Source organism: Entelurus aequoreus, linkage group LG01 (assembly GCF_033978785.1).
Source record: "Entelurus aequoreus isolate RoL-2023_Sb linkage group LG01, RoL_Eaeq_v1.1, whole genome shotgun sequence".
Taxonomy (NCBI): Eukaryota; Metazoa; Chordata; class Actinopteri; order Syngnathiformes; family Syngnathidae; genus Entelurus; species Entelurus aequoreus.
The window spans coordinates 37,190,449-37,214,380 of NC_084731.1; the positions used below are offsets into that span (position 1 = coordinate 37,190,449).

At 38.6% G+C, this 23,932-nt stretch overlaps 1 protein-coding gene across 2 annotated transcripts in view; it reads right to left on the reverse strand.

Annotated features, from left to right (window-relative positions):
- Positions 1-359: 359 nt before the first annotated feature.
- edem1 (ER degradation enhancer, mannosidase alpha-like 1) overlaps positions 360-23,932 on the reverse strand; it is a 31,083-nt gene continuing 7,510 nt past the window's right edge. Inside the window, exons 3-13 of one of the 2 annotated variants that reach the window (XM_062049351.1) lie at positions 23,634-23,786; positions 22,807-22,910; positions 22,535-22,706; positions 22,288-22,471; positions 21,527-21,701; positions 21,341-21,461; positions 21,097-21,267; positions 12,156-12,229; positions 11,986-12,082; positions 11,724-11,909; positions 360-1,280 (exon numbers count right to left, since the gene is read on the reverse strand). In XM_062049351.1, the coding sequence (XP_061905335.1) occupies positions 1,191-1,280; positions 11,724-11,909; positions 11,986-12,082; positions 12,156-12,229; positions 21,097-21,267; positions 21,341-21,461; positions 21,527-21,701; positions 22,288-22,471; positions 22,535-22,706; positions 22,807-22,910; positions 23,634-23,786 (1,527 nt within the window). In that variant the 3' untranslated portion in view covers positions 360-1,190. The remainder of the gene's footprint in view (positions 1,281-11,723; positions 11,910-11,985; positions 12,083-12,155; positions 12,230-21,096; positions 21,268-21,340; positions 21,462-21,526; positions 21,702-22,287; positions 22,472-22,534; positions 22,707-22,806; positions 22,911-23,633; positions 23,787-23,932) is intronic. The other variant, XM_062049357.1, reaches the window with a different exon arrangement.

The window sequence follows — 23,932 nt, forward strand, 5'->3', positions numbered from 1 at the left end:
AAGAAAAATAAAATAAACTAAAATAAGTAAAATGAAATAAAGAAAAGTAACATACAAATAAGTAAAATAAGTTAGAATAAAATAAAATAAAGTAAAACAAAATAAATGAAAATAGAGTTAAATAAAATTATGTAAAATTAACTAAAAGTAAAATTGTATCAATTAAAATAAAATAAAGTAAATTAAAAATAAAATGATGTAAAATACACTAAGAGTAAAATAAAGTAAAGTAAAATTAAATAAATTAAAGTATAACGTCAATACATTGAATTAAATCAAATTAAATGAAAAGTGTGATAAAGTATGTCGAATGTACAAAGCTGGTAATATATGAAGGAGCAGAAAGAAAAGATGCATAGTTATCAGTAATTTAAATTTTAATCATCAAATAAACGCACAAGCTTTGCAATGAAAAAATACCTGCTGGCATTGTAGGCAATCATTATTCTACACACATTATGTTTGTGAAATTGTTCTTTCATTTGTTTTTGCTTTAAACCCTGAGATGATCAGCAGGTATGAAGAAGTGCAATCAAGTCAAATAAAATCCGTCAATTTACTTGTTCCTCTTGGAAAAAATGTGGACGAAAAGAAGACAAGAAAATTGATGGCTTGATTTAGTTGTAAACAAGTGAAAACACACAAACACACACTCGTACGCACGCGCGCACACACACACACGCATACAGACCGACCGACTTGAGCAACACGATTTAAAACGTGTTAGACCTCCTGACGCTACGTTTAAAAAAAAAGGCACTTTAAGAGCATGAGTGACGGGTCTCTTACTCTCATGATCACACTTTTGTATAGTTACGATCCATAAATGTTAATAAACAAGCCCACTTTAAAACTTGCACACACTGCACTAGTGTCCCTGTGATGAAGCCCTCGTGATAACGAGCAAGGCACTAAACAACACATTACGCCATTTGTTGTACAGGAGGACGACACGGTTACCCTAATTCACTCGCGCCCTAACACACACACACACACTTCCAAACATACGCGTACACTCCAAATACTCACACAACCTAAACAGTAAAATAAATGGTCCCGGTGTCTTAACTCAGTCTGGATCCTCAGCAAATATACTCACAGTGTGCGCGTGTATTAATGTGTAGTGTAAGTGTATACGCATTCGCGTGTGTGTGTGCGCGCGCGCGCGCAGCAACAACATCACCACACTGTCAGTGCAGGCCGACCATGTGATCAATCTGCCTCATGTAGACGCTCTTCAGGGGCAGCGTGTAGCGTCGCGCCTCCGGGATCCTGTTGCACTGTCAAAAAATAAATAATTTATATTATTGTTTTAATATTCACAACTCTGTTCAATTATTATTGAATGGACATTATTATTGCAAGGACAAATGACCTTGGGGGCTAAAACAGGGGAGATCCCTCGATGTCCCATATTATTCAAAAGAGAAAAGCTGAATTGAATTAAGATCATTTAAATAAGATAACATAAAAAAATAAAATAAATGGCTGTTATAAATTGAACTAACATGCACAAGTTTTTTTTTCCTGTAAAGTTTTTGTTGTGTGTGTTTATTAAAAGTGGGGTTGTGGATTTAAAAAAATGTTTTTATATCCATAATATTATGTTCAAATTATGTATAGTTGCACTCGAAATTATTTATCCCACATCGTGAATAGGTTTTTGTGTATACATATGATTTAATCATTAATTGTATATTTATTTGTGACAGTCTAACTTCGCCACTTTGTGGTTCACTTACTGCTGTCTCAGTGCATCGAAGATTTAAAAATTGAAAAGAATTCATTTTAAATACAGGTAAAAGCCAGTAAATTAGAATATTTTGAAAAACTTGATTTATTTCAGTAATTGCATTCAAAAGGTGTAACTTGTACATTATATTTATTCATTGCACACAGACTGATGCATTCAAATGTTTATTTCATTTAATTTTGATGATTTGAAGTGGCAACAAATGAAAATCCAAAATTCGTGTGTCACAAAATTAGAATATTACTTAAGGCTACTACAAAAAAGGGATTTTTAGAAATGTTGGCCAACTGAAAAGTATGAAAATGAAAAATATGAGCATGTACAATACTCAATACTTGGTTGGAGCTCCTTTTGCCTCAATTACTGCGTTAATGCGGCGTGGCATGGAGTCGATGAGTTTCTGGCACTGCTCAGGTGTTATGAGAGCCCAGGTTGCTCTGATAGTGGCCTTCAACTCTTCTGCGTTTTTGGGTCTGGCATTCTGCATCTTCCTTTTCACAATACCCCACAGATTTTCTATGGGGCTAAGGTCAGGGGAGTTGGCGGGCCAATTTAGAACAGAAATACCATGGTCCGTAAACCAGGCACGGGTAGATTTTGCGCTGTGTGCAGGCGCCAAGTCCTGTTGGAACTTGAAATCTCCATCTCCATAGAGCAGGTCAGCAGCAGGAAGCATGAAGTGCTCTAAAACTTGCTGGTAGACGGCTGCGTTGACCCTGGATCTCAGGAAACAGAGTGGACCGACACCAGCAGATGACATGGCACCCCAAACCATCACTGATGGTGGAAACTTTACACTAGACTTCAGGCAACGTGGATCCTGTGCCTCTCCTGTCTTCCTCCAGACTCTGGGACCTCGATTTCCAAAGGAAATGCAAAATTTGCTTTCGTCAGAAAACATGACTTTGGACCACTCAGCAGCAGTCCAGCTCTTTTTTCCAGGGTCAACGCAGCCGTCTACCAGCAAGTTTTAGAGCACTTCATGCTTCCTGCTGCTGACCTGCTCTATGGAGATGGAGATTTCAAGTTCCAACAGGACTTGGCGCCTGCACACAGCGCAAAATCTACCCGTGCCTGGTTTACGGACCGTGGTATTTCTGTTCTAAATTGGCCCGCCAACTCCCCTGACCTTAGCCCCATAGAAAATCTGTGGGGTATTGTGAAAAGGAAGATGCAGAATGCCAGACCCAAAAACGCAGAAGAGTTGAAGGCCACTATCAGAGCAACCTGTGCTCTCATAACACCTGAGCAGTGCCAGAAACTCATCGACTCCATGCCACGCCGCATTAACGCAGTAATTGAGGCAAAAGGAGCTCCAACCAAGTATTGAGTATTGTACATGCTCATATTTTTCATTTTCATACTTTTCAGTTGGCCAACATTTCTAAAAATCCCTTTTTTGTATTAGCCTTAAGTAATATTCTAATTTTGTGACACACGGAATTTTGGATTTTCATTTGTTGCCACTTCAAATCATCAAAATTAAATGAAATAAACATTTGAATGCATCAGTCTGTGTGCAATGAATAAATATAATGTATATAATATAATGTACACCTTTTGAATGCAATTACTGAAATAAATCAAGTTTTTCAAAATATTCTAATTTACTGGCTTTTACCTGTACATTATCATAACGTCTGTTTGATATTATATAAGCTGTCTTCCTAATGCCGCAACAAAGCTGCTTTGTCCACATGACATCGTTCACGATTGATCGATGGCTGACCAATCACAGAGCACTGTCTTTTCTGTACTGGCGGCTAAATGGCTCAGTCACATCATCATCATCGAATTAGCTGTGTTCACTCTTGTATTTCTCAACTTTCTGCGCCTTCTAGGGCTTTTGGCACAGAATCTATACCCCCGAGGAAGCTGCCTAATATCGGACAAAAAGGTGAGCCTCTCCTAATTGCTATGCTAAAAGAAGGTAGCTTAGCTCTGAGCTATTATCTACTAGCTGCCATGGCCAGATCAATAAATATTCGGTTTGGAAAAAGAAGGAAAAAAATATTAAGACAAAAAAGAAATACCTCTTCAAATGAAAATTAGTTTGTTCCTCACTCGGAAAAAGAAAATAGTCAGTCCCTCCGGGATTTTGCATCCATGCAAATTCAACGAATCCCCACAAATAATGCCCGGGCGGCTTTGCAACTTTGTCTATGCCCGCAACTTTCCTGCACACTTAGGCCAATCTGCGTCATTTTCACCAATCTAATTTTGTATCTTAACCAAAACTTATGTTTGTTTCTTGTGTAGACGAAGCAAAAACAGCAACGTGTAACAATATATTAACTCTTTATGATCAAACGACACAATTGTTGTAGCTCAGACCTACTTCCTGTTCCTGCCTACAGCGCTAAGCCTTCTGACAAAGTAGTATATAAACATTTACTTCCTAGTTTACATATATTGATAATATTTATTTTACATTTGTTTATACAGGGTAGGGATGGGAATCGAAAACCGGTTACCTTAGAACAGGGGTCAGCAACCCGCGGCTCCGGAGCCGCATGCCGCTCTTTGACCACTCTATGCGGCTCAGCTGCATACTTGCCGACCCTCCCGGATTTCCCAGTATACTTAACGACCCCCCCCCCTCCCCCTGACTTTCCCAGGAGACTGCCTCTCCTAGAAATCTCTCAGGGCAAATATTATCCTATTTTCACTCTAATTACTTAATCAAGGGCGTGCCCTAATGGCACTGCATTAATTGTCCTCTATAGCATTTACAAACAGCCTGCCAGCACGGCCACATGTTATTTGTTGCTTTTACTTGCACACGTAGGCGACAGCAAGGCATACTTAGTCATCAGCCACACAGCTTACACTGACGGTAGCCTTATAAAACAACTTTAACACTGTTACGTTACAAATATGCGCCACACTGTGAACCCACACCAAAAAAGAATGACAAACACATTTCTGGAGAACATCCGCACCGTAACACAACACAACAAATACCCAGAATCCCATGCAGCCCTAACTCTTCCGGTCACTTCCTGTCAATGAGAAAGGACGCAAAAGAGAAAGGCTCCGCTCTTGCTACCGGAGTTTTTTGTTAAATCTGAAGATTTTGACCACTGATTTGCGATCACAGCCACAGGGGAGTACCCTGGCATCTTCAATCTGATTTTGGTCAGTTGAGAGGCACTGATACGCTGAAAGAAGGCGAGTTGGGAGAGCCGTTAGCCTCAAGCCAAAGGCGCCTTGCCGCAGTTCAAAGCGGTTGCCTAGCAACCAAAAGCTACAGCGAGTTTACAGCTGTTTTAAAGTGATCCCGACGTCGCAGAGTGATATAAGTTGACAGGCTGACACCTCAAATTGATCTCTGAACGGCGCACGATACGAAATTGTTGGAAAAAACAAGTTAAAGTGCCGCACGTCGCTAAAGAAGCAACTGCCATTAAGACACAAGCAAGAGGCATTGACGTCAGTGACTGCCGCGATGCGAAAAGGTAAAGGAAAGATTGAAATCCCGAAACCTTCGGGGTCAGCTGTTACAGAACACAACTGGGAACAAGATTTGAGGTTGGACACAGGACATGATGGGAATCAAGAAGTCCATCCATCCATTTTCTACCGCTTATTCCCTTCGGGGTCGCGGGGGCGCTGGAGCCTATCTCAGCTACAATCGGGCAGAAGGCGGGGTACACCCTGGACAAGTCGCCACCTCATCGCAGGGCCAACACAGATAGACAGACAACATTCACACTCAGAATCAAGAAGTGATACTACAAAAACTTGAAGAAATGAAAGAAGAAATGAAAGAAGAAATGAAAGAAATGAAAAAAGAAATGAAAGAAATGAAAGAAGAAATGAAAGAAATGAAAAAAGAAATGAAAGAAATGAAAAAAGAAATGAAAAAAGAAATGAAATAAATGAAAGAAGAAATGAAAGAAATGAAAAAATAAATGAAAGAAATGAAAGAAATGAAAGAAGAAATGAAAGAATTGAAAGAATATCTGAGAAAAGTAACAACAGAACACAAACAAGATGTGAAAAGTCTGCAGGAAAATATAGAAAATCTGCAATCTCAGAACAACAGAAGAAATAATGAAGCCACTGAAATGGGCAAACGAATGAAGACCCTTCAAGAAGACAACAACATGTTGAGGAATATCATAGATGAAATGGATCAGGACAAACGAATGAATGATATCATCGTGACTGGGCACCGAATTAAACCAAGATCCTATGCGAAAGCTGTGAATAATGAAGGTGAACCAGATGAAATGGATATGATCTCAGCAGAACAGCAAGTGGTCAACTTTCTGCAATCAAAGGAAATTGAAATTAATACCATCGAAACATGCATCCCACTGAACGGAAGAAACAACAACGCCACTCCAGTCGTGCTCGTGAAACTCGTAAACAGAAAATCTAAAATGGCATTGCTGAGACAGGGAAAGAAGCTGAAGGGAACAAATGTGTACATGAATGAGCATCTCACAAAACGCAATGCTGGAATCGCCAAGAAAGCACGCGACTTGAGAAAGCAGGGAAAAATCGAGGGAACTTGGAGCACCAACTATAAAATCTACATCAAGCTGAATGGAGGTCCAGAAGCAAGAGTAATTGTTGTCCATGACATCAAGGACCTGGACAATTTTTAAAGTTTACACAGCTACCAAAACAACGATGATAATGGACTCTGACAGAAAACAAACACCCAAATTCAGCATCGACACTACTATGTTCCAAGGGACGACTAAACAAGAGGACCTACATTCAGGATTGCATCCACCTACACTTATTGAAATTATTGAAACAACATCAAAGATTGTTGAACAAGAAAATATGGAACTAAAAAATTTCTGCAACAAAGATTACAAAAACCAGGATTTGGAAAATGATATAGATCCAGATACAAATTTTTTCTCCCACATCAGTAATAATTGTTTTTATTATACAGATGATCAATATAATAGCAACATTACATGCGATAACAAATTGTCAATTATTCATTTTAATAGCAGAAGCTTGTATGCAAACTACAACAACATTAAGAACTTTTTGGAACACATCAACGAACCATTCAAAGGGATTGCTGTCACAGAAACATGGATTGATGATAAAAAAGGAATAGATTTTGATCTGGAGGGATATGAACTAAACTACATCAACAGAACCAACAAAAATGGAGGAGGAGTAGCTGTGTACGTGATGAAGAACCTGAACTACAAAGTGGTAAAAAAAACATGTAATTTGCTATAGATAATATCTTAGAATGTATAACCATTGAAATATGTCAGGAAAAAAGCAAAAACATTTTCATCAGTTGTATATATAGATCACCTAAGTCAAGTATAGAAACATTTGAAGAATGGATCAAGGCTACTTACATGGATAATGGTCAAAGAATAATGTTCTTATGTGGTGACTTTAATATTGACTTATTGAACCCTAACAAGCAAAAGTCTATTGATGACTTCATTGATACAATGTACAGCATCAGTTTATATCCAAAAATCACAAAGCCAAGCAGAATCACAGCACACTTTGCCACGCTTATTGATAATATTTTTACCAATGAGTTTGACAATAACACTACAAGTGGTCTACTTATAACCGACGTTAGTGATCATCTGCCAGTTTTTACAATATATGATGGACACTACAAGAAGAACATGGAAGACAAAAGGACATTTCGAAGACTGTGCACAGAGAAGAGGATGACTGCTTTCAAAATTGAGCTACAAAAGCAAGATTGGGACAATGTGTACAAGGAAAAAGAGGTTGATGAAGCATATGAACATTTCTTAAACAAGTTCATAATACTTTATGACAAACATTGTCCATGGATACAACTCAGTAATAAACAGAGAAAGAATAATCAACCATGGATGACAAAAGGATTAAAAAATGCCTGTAAGAAGAAGAATACACTATATAGAGAATTTATAGCACAAAGAACTATAGAGGCAGAAAATCGGGACGGCGTGGCGTAGTGGGTAGAGCAACCGTGCCAGAAACCTGAGGGTTGCAGGTTCGCTCCCCGCCTCTTACCATCCAAAAATCGCTGCCGTTGTGTCCTTGGGCAGGACACTTCACCCTTTGCCCCCGGTGCCGCTCACACCGGTGAAATGAATGAATGGTAGGTGGTGGTCGGAGGGGCCGTAGGCGCAAACTGGCAGCCTCGCTTCCGTCAGTCTACCCCAGGGCAGCTGTGGCTACAAATGTAGCTTACCACCACCAGGTGTGAATGAATGATGGGTTCCCACTTCTCTGTGAGCGCTTTGAGTATCTAACAATAGAAAAGCGCGATATAAATCGAATCCATTATTATAATTTAGAAATTAAGTACAAAAAGTATAAAAACAAGTTAACAGACATACTACGATCATGTAGAAAAGAATATTACAGTGAATTATTGGACAGGAACAAAAATAATATGAGAGCAACATGGGGCATCCTCAATAGCATTATTAAAAATGGCACAAAGAGGGACTACCCTCAATACTTTTTAGACGGAAATAAAAAAAAATGACAACATAAAGGAAGTAGTTGAAAGCTTCAATAATTATTTTGTAAATATTGGACCAAAATTGGAAGAAAGGATTCCAGACCCAGTTCCAATTGAGAACTATAATGATACCATAGAGCGAAATCCCAACTCCATGTTCCTCAGTAATGTGACACAGGAGGAAATAGTTACAATCGTGAAAAAATGGAAATCTAAGACTTCAACTGATTGTAATGGAATTGATATGGAAACGATAAAAAAGGTTATAGAAGAGATCTCAGGACCATTAATGTATATTAGTAATCTATCATTTCAAACAGGTACATTCCCAAACAAAATGAAAATACCTAAAGTTGCACCAATTTATAAGACTGGAGATAAACATCAATTTACAAATTATAGACCTGTTTCTTTACTTCCACAATTTTCTAAAATCATTGAAAAACTGTTTAATAACAGATTAGAGAGTTTCATAAATAAAAATAGAATACTTGAAGAGAACCAATATGGATACAGAGCTAATGTCTCAACTTCAATGGCTTTAATTGAAATTACAGAAGAAATTACCAATGCAATAGACAGTAAAAAATGTGCAGCAGCAGTTTTTATGGATCTAACTAAAGCATTTGACACAATTAATCACAATATTTTAATCAAAAAACTAGAACGATATGGCATCAGAGGGTTAGTCTTAAACTGGATAAGAAGTTATCTAACGAACAGGAAACAATACGTGAAGCTAGGCGAACACATGTCTACAACGCTAAATATATCCTGTGGTGTACCTCAGGGATCAATATTAGGACCTAAATTATTCAATCTCTATATAAATGACATTTGTAAAGTTACAAAAGATTTAAAGTTAGTATTATTTGCGGATGATACAACAGCGTTTTGTTCAGGAGAGAACACAGGAGATAATACAAATAATAACAGAAGAAATTAACAAATTAAAAAGATGGTTTGACAAAAACAGACTATCGTTGAATCTTAGTAAAACTAAAATAATGCTATTTGGTAACAGTAGAAGAGAAAGTCAAACACAAATACAAATAGACGGAATAGAAATTGAAAGAGTAAATGAAACCAAATTTCTAGGTATAATGATTGATGATAAATTGAACTGGAAATCTCACGTAAAAAATATACAACATAAAGTAGCAAGAAACACGTCAATAATGAATAAAGCAAAACATGTTCTAGACAAAAAATCACTTCATATTCTCTACTGCTCACTAGTGTTACCATATCTGAGCTACTGTGTAGAGATATGGGGAAATAATTACAAAAGTACACTTCATTCATTAACGGTGTTACAAAAAAGATCAGTTAGAATAATACATAATGTTGGATACAGAGAACATACAAATCCTTTATTTATTGAATCAAAGATACTTAAATTCCACGACATAGTGAATTTGCAAACAGCTAAAATTATGCACAAAGCAAACTATAACCTGCTATCCAAGAATATACAACAATTCTTCTCAACAAAAGAGGAGAAATATAATCTTAGAGAAAAATGTAATTTAAAACATGTGTACGCACGTACAACACTTAAGACCTTCAGTATATCAATATGTGGAATTAAATTATGGAATGTATTAAGCAAAGCAATCAAACAATGTACTAATATGATCCACTTCAAGAAACTCTTCAAACTTAAAGTGTTTACAAAGTACAAAGAAGAAGAACCATGACAAACATTCTCAATTTACTTCATCCATCCATTCATTCATTTTTAAAGTAATCTTACTTATCTCATCATATGAAATATGACTTTCTTCACCAATTATTATTATTAAATTCTTACTATTATTTATTTATTTATTTTTATTGTGATTACCTATGGAGTTTATTGTGAATAAATTGAGAACAGGAAGTGAATAAAAAAGTTTCAGCAACTGTTATGTAAAGAAAAGGGGTAGGATTAAATAAGCTCTGCTTCTTCCTACTCCTTTTCGAACATGTTGAAAAGAGAAACTGGAAATTGTGATGTATCATGTTGTATGCTTGCATGTTCGAAATAAACTCAAACTCTAACTCTAACTCTAACTCTAACATTATACACACCCGCTACCACCAAACCCCCCCACACATCAACCCCCCCTCTCCGTGCGTCGGTTGAGCGGAAGAGTTAGGGCTGCATGGGATTCTGGGTATTTGTTGTGTTGTGTTTATGTTGTGTTACAGTGCAGATGTTCTCCAGAAATGTGTTTGTCATTCTTTTTTGGTGTGGGTTGAAAGTGTGGCGCATATTTGTAACGTAACAGTGTTAAAGTTGTTTTTGTACGGCTACCGTCAGTGTAAGCTGTGTGGCTGTTGAACTAGTACGCCTTGCTGGCACTTACGTGAGCAAGTAAAAGCTGCATTCAACATGTGGCCAAGCAGGTACGCTGTTTGGGCAGGCTGTAGAGGGCGCTAAAAGCAGTGCCAGCACGTCCTGAAATTTGGGAGTCTCCCGGAAAATTGAGAGGGTTGGCAAGAAAGACGCTATCAAGCGCCATTCAATTAAAAGTCGCGGGCCGCACTAACATTAAATTTCCATATTAAGATGCGTGCCGGTGCGTGTGTCAGAGACCCCTGGTTAACATAGCGCAAAGCAATTTAAGCTTTGTATGCAGTGTTTTTCATTTGAAATTATCAAAAAATTTTTGCGGCTCCCATTGTTTTCTTTAATTTGTGAAACTTTCCAAAATGGCTCTTTGAGTGGTAAAGGTTGCCGACCCCTGCCTTAGAAAAACGTAGAATTATAACTATTATTACTTATATTTAATTAAAACAGTACAGTAATTTGACAATGAGTTCCGAGTACGTGTTTTACTGCCATCTAGTGTCTACTTTTAAGTCTTGTCTGCAATAAAAAGAGTAAAACATCAATACAGCATTTGTTTTGTTGAATACCTGTACTTTTTGAGATTAAGGTTACAAGGAACACTTAAAACATTGATAACAAATTCATAAAAATACAAGTTGATTCAATGTTATTGAAAAAGTAATCCTCAAAACATTGCTTCTTTTGCTGCAACCTCCTGAAAAAGTTGCCACAAATTCAGGCCTTATAGGCCACGATAATCACAAAAAAAGCCCACAAAATCCTGATTATTCGTGAGTGACGCCGCCATTGCCTTCATCATCACCTGCAGCTCATTTTTAATATGTTACAATTACATAAGAGTGTAGGCTTTATAAAAACCTACAATGCATACAATATTCATTAATATCATCAAATAAATAGCGTCCCAAATACAGTATATCAGGTGGGAGGTGTGGAACGTAACTGCCGCGTTAATGGAGGGAACACTGTATATGAAATATTTATTTTCGTAAGGTACACACTTTTATTTGATGGACATTTAAAAGAAAAGTTATTGTTTGTAAAGTTAAATGTGTTTAAACTGTGTTTTTTGTGCGTTTGTTGCAAATTGAAAAAATAATTTGTACTGATAATTATTCATTTATGGAAAGTGAGTCACTGTCCAAACACAAAGATGGCGTCCTTACATTGCTGGTGTTCTGGACGAGCTGCTCGTTAAACGGCTTCTCCACTGGCGCGTCTTTGTCTTCACATGGACTTCTGTCCTTCCATCGATTCTCCCGGAAGCGCTTGTCAACTGGCATCAGGTGACCTTCTGTTGTGAAGATGTACTTGTTGCCCAACTTGTGAAGCGGGTTGTCCTCGTCAAAAAGCTGTAATTAAAAAAAAAAAAGTTTTTAAACTTACATTTTGTTGGATAGTAACGTTTTACGTGCCACGTAATTCTACCAGAAAAAGATATTTGCAGGTCTCGCTGAGGAAGAAACTCTCCATGCGGTCCTCTTTGGATTTGTGCACAACGTGATGTAGGGTGGCGTACCCGCATCTGAAAACAAAACAGCTCAATCAACACTTGCTCCAAAAAAAGTGTAAAAACTGCTGAAAAATTTGTTTTTTACCTGACTTTGGTATATTTGTCAAGGCTCTGAATAATATCCATACCAACGTGCAAGTAGAAAGGGTTCTTGGTTGCCTGTGACAAGGACAAAACATTTTACTATTACATATCATTCATGCTTAGTTCTCAGCTGCAGAAAGTGTCAGGCAAGTAATGGGAGGCATAATTAGGATTGAGGCCTTTACCTAAAAACATTTTATTGCACACATTTATTTTTTACTCATTTTAAATATTTGTTTTAATAATTTCCCGCCACTAATGAATAATAGCAGTTAATCCAAATAATATATGTCAAGTGAGACTTGATGGGGAATCCATTTTTACAATATATTTTGTAACATTTTGAATAATATATATTTTATTTGGGACAGTCAAAGTTAACGAGATAATAACGAGTTAACGCTATTTCCTTTGACAGCATGTTAATCGTGTGTGAGTAGAGGTGGGAATCTTTGCGCACCTAACAATTTTGATTACAATTAAAATTCAGGGGCTATAATTCGATTATAAAGTGATTACTTATACATCTACAGTATAATTACTATATTGTATATGTATTATTATATTGTATATTGTTAATATGTCAATATTATATATTCTAAATGTATTACATGTAATTATCAATAATATTAATATGTCTACAAAACTTTTACTACAAGACTCTGCTACTAGTGTATGCAGTATTGCCTCATTTCTGTTTTTTAGATTAGTGTGCATAGCATAGATATACATATACATATACATATACATATACATATATATATATACCGTAATTTCCGGACTGTAAGCCGCACCTGACTATAAGCCGCACCAGCTAAATTTAGGGGAAAATACAGATTGCTCCATATATAAGCCGCACCCGACTATAAGCCGCAGGGTTTTGATGTGTAATTACCGTAGTATATAGGGGTTCCTGCTACCACGGAGGGGATTGTCGGGACAGAGATGACTGTTTGGGAACGCAAAGCATCCCATTTATTAACAATAAATCTTTCAATCATTCAATCAAACTTTCACATCTTTGACATGGCGAACAGCATTCGTGCAGAGTACAAATAATACAACGGTGCAAAGTAATACAAAGTGCTCGCCTGTACGTTATCAAAATAACCAGCCTACCGGTATATGAAAAGTCAGTCTTTAATCATTGTGTCATCGTCTTCCTCCTGCGTACTAAAACCACCGAAATCCTCTTCGTCGATGTCGGAGAAGAACAGGCCGTAAATAAGCCGCACCCTTGTATAAGCCACAGGGACCAGAACGAGGGGAAAAGTAGCGGCTTATAGTCCGGAAATTACGGTATATATATATATATATATATATATATATATATATATATATATATATGTATATATATATATATATACACACACAAACAGATACACACAGACACACACACACATGCACACACATATATACATACATACATACAAACATAAAAAAGTTATCTTCTTCCCACTCCCTTTCAGGCAAAACTGGATCATCATGCTTTTACATTATATTAATTTATATTATTACGTGTTGTCTACCTTATACTTTTTTTTTGTCATTGCCTGAAATAAATGAATAAATGAAAATACATACATACATACATACATACATACATACACACACATTATATATATATATATATATATATATATATATATATATATATATATATATATATATATATATATATATATATATATATATATATATATATATATATATATATATATATATTTATATATATATATATATACAAACCCCGTTTCCATATGAGTTGGGACATTGTGTTAGATGTAAATATAAACGGAATACAATGATTTGCAAATCCTTTTCAACCAATATTCAATTGAATGCACTAAAAAGACAAGATATTTGATGTTCATAACTTTGAATTTCATAGCTGCAACACGTGCCAAAGTAGTTGGGAAAGGGCATGTTTGTGTTACATGGCCTTTCCTTTTAACAACACTCAGTAAATGTTTGGGAACTGAGGAGACACATTTTTTAAGCTTCTCAGGTGGAATTCTTTCCCATTCTTGCTTGCTCCAAAGCCAATGGCCACATAACAGCCCAATCCAGATCCCTCAAAAAATACTCCAATGACAATTTCAATTTAAAATTAGATGAGTGGGACTGGTCCCCTGTGCTCGCGAGCAACCTGGTCGATGTTGCTTGGGATCGCTTCAAAATGGCGTTCCTAAAGATACTAAATGACATGGCTCCCGTGAAAACAGTCAGGATCAAAGCCCACTCTGAACCATGGATGAATCCGGACCTATTAGCTGCCATAAAAGACAGAGACAGAAAATACTCTGAATACCAAAAATGTAAAACAGAAGTAGATAAACAACCCAATAATATCAACCTCAAATTACTCCTTTCAACTCTCAAAAAGCAATGCAATATATTAAGAAATAAGTCAACCAACCTGACTAAATCCTTAAGAAAAAATTACATTAACGACAAAATAGAGGAAAACACAAATAAGCCACGTGAGCTCTGGAAAATTCTCAACAACCAGCTTCCTGGTTGCAGCCAGAAACTTAAAACCAGACTCACCAACATCAGCATCAAGGAGGGTGACTCCCTCATTACAGACAAAATGGAGGTAGCTAGCAGACTTAACATCTTTTTCACCAGCATAGCCGCAACTCTTGTCAACAAGCTGTCCCACCACTCTGGTCGCTTTGGTGTAGAACACATTAAAGCATTCTACAGAAAGCTAGGAGTATCCAACGATGATTTCAAATTAGAAATGGTCACAGCTGATGAGGTGTTTAAAAAATTGAGCGCGCTCCACCCTAACAAGGCCACCGGCCTTGGTAATATTCCTTCCAGATTCCTCAGGGACTCTGCCTCCATCATTGCCCCGATCATCACGCACATAATAAACCTATCAATTACACAAGGCCAAGTACCAAAAGATTTTAAGATAGCAAGAGTAACTCCCCTCTTTAAAAAAGGAAGCAAATTGGAACCTGGCAACTAACGACCTGTTTCTATTCTCAGTTCCATTTCGAAAGTAATGGAGAAAATAGTTTATGAACAGGTCGATAGTTACCTTGCCACTAATAAACTCATGTACAAATTCCAATCCGGCTTCAGAACTAACCACTCCACTGACACATGCCTTCTCTATCTGACCGACCACATCAAACATGAGGTGGACGCGGGCAAATACTGCGGCATGGTCATGCTGGACCTTCGGAAGGCCTTTGACACCGTTAACCACGCTATACTGTTGGATAAGCTCAGAGCAATCGGATTTAACAAAACCTCATGGAGCTGGATGCAATCTTACTTGGAGGGGAGGGAGCAGGTGGTAGAGGGGAACGGCACCGTGTCCCCCCCTCCTCTCGGTGAGCTGTGGAGTCCCCCAAGGCAGTATATTGGGGCCTTTACTGTTCCTAATATACATAAACGACTTGTCATCGGCATGCGACTGTGAATTGTTCTTGTTTGCGGATGACTCTGCCCTGCTGGTATCCGATAAGGACAAGTCACAGGTGGAGAAAATCCTCAGTGCTGAGCTGTGTAGAACTTGCACCTGGCTTGCTGACAACAAGCTATCCATACACTTGGGTAAAACGGAATCCATCCTGTTTGGGTCCCACATCAACCTTAAGAAAGTCAATGACTTCACCATAAAAGTGGGTGACATTGTTATCACCAGGAAAGATGAGGTCACCTACCTAGGTTCCATTCTAGAGGCTAATCTTTCCTGTGATAAAATGGCAACCAAGGTAATCAGAAAGGTTAACCAACGAACGAGATTTCTCTACAGAATCTCCTCTCTGGTCAACAAAAGCACCATGAGGATTCTGGCGGGAACTCTCGTTCAACCCTTTTTCGATTACGCATGCACCTCCTGGTACTCTAGCACCTCCAAAACCCTCAAATCTAAACTCCAAACATCTCAGAACAAGCTAGTCAGGTTACTTCTAGACCTCCACCCCAGATCCCACCTCACTCCTACCCACTTCTCCAAAGTGGGCTGGCTCAAGGTGGAGGACAGGGTTAAACAACTTGCACTGAGCCTAGTCTATAAAATCCACTACACCTCCCTGATACCGAAGTACATGTCAAACTACTTCCTTAACGTAAATGACCGCCATAACCACAACACCAGGGGGAGCTCCACTAACCACGTTAAACCCAGATTCCGAACTAACAAAGGTCTTAACTCATTCTCTTTCTATGCCACATCAATGTGGAATGCGCTCCCAACAGGTATAAAAGAAAGGGCATCTCTATCCTCCTTCAAAACCGCAATAAAAGTTCACCTCCAGGCAGCTACAACCCTTAACTAACACCCTCCCCGGATTGCTAATAATCAAATGCTAATAATCAAATGTAAACAATCAAATGCAGATACTTTTTCCTATGCCTTCTAATCTCTCTCTCTCTCTCTCTCTCTCTCTCTCTCTCTCTCTCTCTCTCTCTCTCTCTCTCTCTCTCTACTTGCTGTCCATATCCTACCCCCCCCCCCTCCACACCCCTGATTGTAAATAATGTAAATAATTCAATGTGATTATCTTGTGTGATGACTGTATTATGATGATAGTATATATGATAGTATATATCTGTATCATGAATCAATTTAAGTGGACCCCAACTTAAACAAGTTGAAAAACTTATTTGGGTGTTACCATTTAGTGGTCAATTGTACGGAATATGTACTTCACTGTGCAACCTACTAATAAAAGTCTCAATCAATCAATGTACAGCTTAAGTTGTTCAACAGTCCGGGGGTCTCCGTTGTGGTATTTTAGGCTTCATAATGCACCACACATTTTCAGTGGGAGACAGATCTGGACTACAGGCAGGCCAGTCTAGTACCCGCACTCTTTTACTATGAAGCCACATTGATGTAACACGTGGCTTGGCATTGTCTTGCTGAAATAAGCAGGGGCGTCAATGATAACGTTGCTTGGATGGCAACATATGTTGCTCCAAAACCTGTATGTACCTTTCAGCATTAATGGCGCCTTCACAGATGTGTAAGTTACCCATGTCTTGGGCACTAATACACCCCCATACCATCACAGATGCTGGCTTTTCAACTTTGCGCCTATAACAATCCGGATGGTTCTTTTCCTCTTTGGTCCGGAGGACACGACGTCCACAGTTTCCAAAAACAATTTGAAATGTGGACTCGTCAGACCACAGAACACTTTTCCACTTTGTATCAGTCCATCTTAGATGAGCTCAGGCCCAGTGAAGCCGACAGCGTTTCTGGGTGTTGTTGATAAACGGTTTTCGCCTTGCGTAGGAGAGTTTTAACTTGCACTTACAGATGTAGCGACCAACTGTAGTTACTGACAGTGGGTTTCTGAAGTGTTCCTGAGCCCATGTGGAGATATCCTTTACACACTGATGTCGCTTGTTGAAGCAGAACAGCCTGAGGGATCGAAGGTCACGGGCTTAGCTGCTTACGTGCAGTGATTTCTCCAGATTCTCTGAACCATTTTATGATATTACGGACCGTAGATGGTGAAATCCCTAAATTCCTTGCAATAGCTGGTTGAGAAAGGTTTTTCTTAAACTGTTCAACAATTTGCTCACGCATTTGTTGACAAAGTGGTGACCCTCGCCCCATCCTTGTTTGTGAATGACTGAGCATTTCATGGCATGTACTTTTATACCCAATCATGGCACCCACCTGTTCCCAATTTGCCTGTTCACCTGTGGGATGTTCCAAATAAGTGTTTGATGAGCATTCCTCAACTTTATCAGTATTTATTGCCACCTTTCCCAACTTCTTTGTCACGTGTTGCTGGCATCAAATTCTAAAGTTAATGATTATTTGCAAAAAAAAAAAAAAAAGTTTATCCGTTTGAACATCCAATATGTTGTCTTTGTAGCATATTCAACTGAATATGGTTTGAAAATGATTTGCAAATCATTGTATTCCCTTTATATTTACATCTAACACAATTTCCCAACTCATATGGAAACAGGTTTTGTACACATATATATATATATATATATATATATATACATATACACACACAAATACACACACGTCCATGCACGCACAAACGCATCTATTTATATTAGGGGTGTGTATCTCTACCTTAAATGGCGATTCGATATGAATCTCGATACATGGATTATGATACGATTCACTAACAATACTTTTTAAAACATTACGATTTGATGCAATTCAATGCAGATGTAAGCTTTGCATGGTGAAAAGAAAATTAAATGTATCATATTAGAACAATGTAATGTGTTTATTTTTTAATTAGACACATACATAACAGGCAGTTGCTGTATTATTAGCAAATAGTAGAACTATCAACTTCAAAGCAGTGCAATCCATTAACTTAAAGAAAATAATGTGTGAGTCAAAAGATGCAAATTATGATTAGACGTGCAAATTAATGTTCTGTTGATTCTTAGTTTAGTTGTAATATTATTTGTTCTACATTGTTTTGTTTAGTTGTAATATTATTTGTTCTACATTGTTAAATGATTGAGTATATTTGATCAAAAGTCTAAAAGGTTGAGATATTCACAAACGAATCAAATCTAGTGACTGGCTCATTAACAGGAACGATAGGTTTGTTTTTATTTGAAGCGTGACAATGATGAAACATTTAAATCTCAACCAAGGCCGAAACAGCAGCAGCTTTGCACAGTGTGGGTGTGTGAGTCTCCTCTATGCTCTGACGAAAATTGAATGGACTTCATTGTGATTGCACTTAAAAGTACAACAAAATGTGTTTCAGCACAAGCTGTCTAAAAACAGACATTCAGTAGACAGGTGGCGGCCTGTGAGGAAAGGCTCACATCAGCACCGCTTGTACGTTGAGGACATTAGAATATTACACACTTTCATGTCTCCAAACATCAAAAACTAATAGCTAGTCACGTTGGAGAAAGAAAGTCACTAATAGGAGTTGGAAAGATTCTAAATTTAGAGAGAAAGTAGCCAAGTTGACAACACTACGCTAAGGTGTGTGTGAAAAGACGCAAAGACCTGCCTTACGTTGCTTCTGATTGGTTTACGATGCGTGGTGCCTTCCCTGGTTGGCTAGATTTAAGCACAATAATATATGGATTGGTCTGTGATTGGTTCTTTTGGTAAGTCAATCCGAATTTTTCAAACTACAGCAGGGCGGGAGGAAAAAATATATATATATACAGTACAGGCCAAAAGTTTGGACACACCTTCTCCTCATTCAAGGCGTTTACATTGTAGATTGTCACTGAAGGCAACAAAACTATGAATGAACACATGTGAAGTTATGTACTTAACAAAAAAGGTGAAATAACTGCAAACATGTTTTATATTCTAGTTTCTTCAAAATAGCCACCCTTTGCTCTGATTACTGCTTTCCACACACTTGGCATTCTTTCGATGAGCTTCAAGCACACCTGTGAAGTGAAAACTATTTCAGGTGACTACCTCTTGAAGCTCATCGAGAGAATGCCAAGAGTGTGTGAAAAAGTAATCAGAGCAAAGGGTGGCTAATTTGAAGAAACTACAATATAAAATATGTTTTCAGTTATTTCACGTTTTTTTGTTAAGTACATAACTCCACATATGTTCAATTATTGTTTTGATGCCTTCAGCGACAATCTACAATGTAAATAGTCATGAAAATAAAGAAAACGCATTGAATGAGAAGGTGTGTCCAAACTTTTGGCCTGTACTGTATATAGATAGAGCAGTGAATGGAAGGGGAAATATAAGCGTGAGAAAAGTCAAGTGTGGTGTGTGGTGTGAGAAAGGGTTCATTTGCGTGACTCATGCTCAAAGCGTGAGGCTTGGCAGCTCTAAGCTAGGTCTTTAGCACAATGAACAGTGTATTAGATGCTGTTTACCTCGTAGAGTTGTGGCAAAATTGGAGCTGGAAATTTTAGCTACCTCATCACCGATTTGAGTGTCTTGATGCCATCACAAGAGGTGAGCGCTCAGATTAGTCGTGCTGCCGCTTCTTTATCGCTGCTTTCCAAACGTCACAAATGGCCAAACTTTTATTCAACTGACAAACAAAGTAATCACTCCCATGATATAACTAAAAACTTGAAATTATTTGTCTTAAGTACATTTATTAAAGATTAAAAAATTATATCTGTGATTAATCATGATTATTACAAGTTTTGTATGGACAATGCAATTATTAATTTATCCATTCATTTTCTACCGCTTGTCCTTTGCAGGGGCACGGGGGGCTGGAGCCTATCCCAGCTGCACTGATGATTAAATATTTATTTCATTTGTGTGAAAGCTGTGAGGGGTGTGTGGAGGGCTTATAAAGACGTTGAATGCATGTAATATTCATAAAAAAATCATAATAGTGTGCCTACTTTTTGGAAATTAATCTACCGTGTGGTGGTGTGGAACGTAAACCCTACGAATAATCAAGCGAAATATGTCCTAAGTGACGCTAAAGTGAAATATATTTTTACAATATTGGTAAATAAGATTACATTTTTCCCCCCACAAATAAATAATGATAGTTATTGAAATGTGTGAAACTGAGGGTTCAGATTTCAAAAAGATATCTAAAAAATTTTTTATAAAATAGTAAATGTAAAAAAGAAAAATACATTATATTTATCAATTAATATATCTAAAAGGACTATGAAATAATCTACAAAAACGTTCTGCAGGCTAAACAGGGAATCTATCTAATGTCTGGGCCCACGGTTTGCTTATTGTATGTATTAGTACTAAAGGTATCTAAATGATCTAAACCACATATTTATGGTCCTGGAGACAAAAAAGACAGTTGTCTATTTGGGTTGAGTATTAGAGTGGAGGTCACATTTTGATGAAATCCACTTTCGGCAGAAGACGAAGATGCGTATGTTTAGATATTTATTGATGATACTGTATACTTATTGATACTAGCAAGTGCTAAAGAATGAATCTGCACTTGTAGCCTCACTGATTGAGAGCATTGGTCAAAGATGGCTTCCACTTAAAGCGGTTGTACCTGGTACAGCAGGTAGGTGGATTCAGCCAGCTCAGGTCTCAGTGGGTAAAAGAGGACATCCGCAGCCTTCCGCTGCCAGTTGTACCTTTCTGGCAAAGCTCCAAAGCGCTTCCAGATGGCGTAGTAGAAGGCGTGGAGGCAAATTGCATTTTCTACATCGCCATTTAAAACCTTTAAACACCAAACAGACAGAAGTGGATTTAAAGAACTTGCAAGGTTTCGCTGATATGGGAGCTCAAGCTACCTGCAGCCCAGGAAAGAAGGCTTGCAGGGAATCGATCCAAGTGTTCATGATCTCGCCACTCATCATGTTCACGTTCACGTACATGGGCGGGTCGCCTTCTCCTTCGTTGCACGACTCCCGCCTGAAACGTCACACATGTTCAACTTTTGGGTGAGTGCTTATTCCCCTAGTGTAATAAGGACTGACCCTCTCCTCAGGTGGTTATGTATGCTGGCCCAAGCTGCCTGGAACATTCTGTAGTCGTCCTTCTCGCCAAACAGGATGTAGGCCTTGAGCAAGTACTCGTAGAAGGAGTCCATACCGGCACCGAGGCCGCTCTGCTGGCTCACCCACTGGCCGGTTTGGATGTTGACAATGCTTCCTGGTGAGGACAGACCAAAGAAGGCTGCAGTCATAAACTCATGTTCATCGTAGTGACATTAGTTACAGCTTCCCCCCCATAGGGCCGCTTGTAAAAGTGAAACTATATCGTTTCTGGACTTCCACACTTTGAATGATGCTGCAGCTAATTTATGGATTTTTCTGGGTTCAGAAGCTTCTTATCCCGCTATTAAATTTAGACTTGTCACATCAGACCAGTGAAATTGTTCACATTAAATCAAACACACTCACACAACTATTTAATCAGCTATTGAGCATCCAAAGCAGCCCCAAAGCCAAAGACAATCCACCCGGCAATCAAAGAAAGAAGCGGCTGTGGCACGGAACAAATATTCATCAACACCAACGTGCCCGAAAGGCCGCACTGCCGCGCGCTCAAACCGCTGAAGCCGTTTCTTCTTCAGCAGTATTCAAAGTACACAGGGACAGCATTGTTTAACAACAGCTACTTCATTTTTACTAAGTGTTGTTTTCAACAACATTTACTTTGAAGGGCATTTTTCAGCCCTGAAGAGCCTGTTGCTTGGCAACAAAGCAACTCTTTACACATGACAACATGACTTTACCTAGCAATCCTGTCTGATTGTTCCTCAGTTTCCAAAGCGATCTGACGGCTCGTCGTGCGACCGACTCGAAAGTGAAATCTCCGGTCAAGCGGCTCAGGATTCCAAACTCCACAAGCAGAGATCCGGCTCCTGCTGTACACGTCTCGTTCATGCTACCGGACGGGACTCCGGTCTTTAGGTTTACCTGAAAGCAACCAATAAGGAGGACTCACTCATCTGTCGACGACAATTGTTGGATCTGACTCACCCTGGGGTAAGGGATGCCTGTGCTTGTGTTTTCAAAGGCCGGCAGAAGACGAACAGCCAAGTCATGAGCCAAGTGCAGCAGCTGGTTGTTGTAACCATCAAAGCCAACCCTCCCAAAAGGATGTTTGGGGTCCGTTAGCAGAATGTGAGCTGAGATAAGGCTTCCTAAGATCCTTTGGTCAATCAAGATGAATAACAATCACCACTGGGAACAACTGATAATGCAAATGCAACACATGAATATTTCAAACATTTCACATGCAGTTTAGTTACCTGATGTTTGCCTCAAAAACCTGCACAGTGGAGTCCTTGTCAAAGGACACCGTGTCAATCACCAACTTGACAGCACTCTGGAACTCGGTCACGTTGCCAAGCACCTAGGAAGAAACTCCAAATGAGACCTGGAACTGTCCTTTGAGATTTGACCATTCTTCATTTCATTTCCCAACAATTCTCCATTTCGATTCGGACCTATTATGCAAAACTAACTTTTCTTACCTATTGGTACCTGTTTTTGTGTATTTGGGATCTGCATAGTTTCCAAAAATTTGAAATCAAACCATGGAGGCATGGCGGCGATATGTAAAATACAATCTTGCCTTCCTTCATAAATCCTCCAAACAAGCCATTTGGAATTTGCACAACTAGTGACGTTTTTCCACATGTGATATGAGCGGATATTTCCATATATGGTAGAAAATGTACCCAAAGAGCTTTACGCGAGTCCGCCTTTATAGTCCGACATTGTAGTCAATAGGTTCCTTTTTTTTCATTTGTTGTGGGGCAGACTGGCTCGTACATGCACATGCATCCTACGCTGTTGCCATTTCTAATACAAAGTAGTGTATAGTTCTAACTTATATCTGTCAGTAATAGACTCCATATTGTCAGCAGACTCCAAATGGAAGCGCTAAAAACTATGGCTGACGGGCTGGAAATGCAGTCGAAGTGGAGGCACGAAAATAAGACCGCCCACAAAACATCCTGAAGAGACGGTCAGAAAGCGGCATGAAGATGGTCTCAGAAGAGGTTCATTACGTCTTCAAAAAATTAGGCAATTTGTTATTCTTAAAGACAGACCTGTGTGTTTACTTCCGTACCTGACGGCTTCGGTGACAACTGTTGCTTTCCTCAGAGGTTGTCACGTGATGTTGTTGTAACGTGTCTGGTCCGCTGATATAAACAGCTTTTTCCACAGGAGCCACCAGACAACAAGCAGAACAAAAACAGCAGAAGTGTACCACGTCAGACCACTGCAAGAGGGAGAATCACCTCAAGGATTGGGACAACGCACGTCATCAGCACAGAGAGCAACAAATACCATCGTTGGATCAGAGAAGCCATCGAACCTGTGAACAGAGACGAGGGGAGCATACCAACTTCCCCACACGTGTGACAC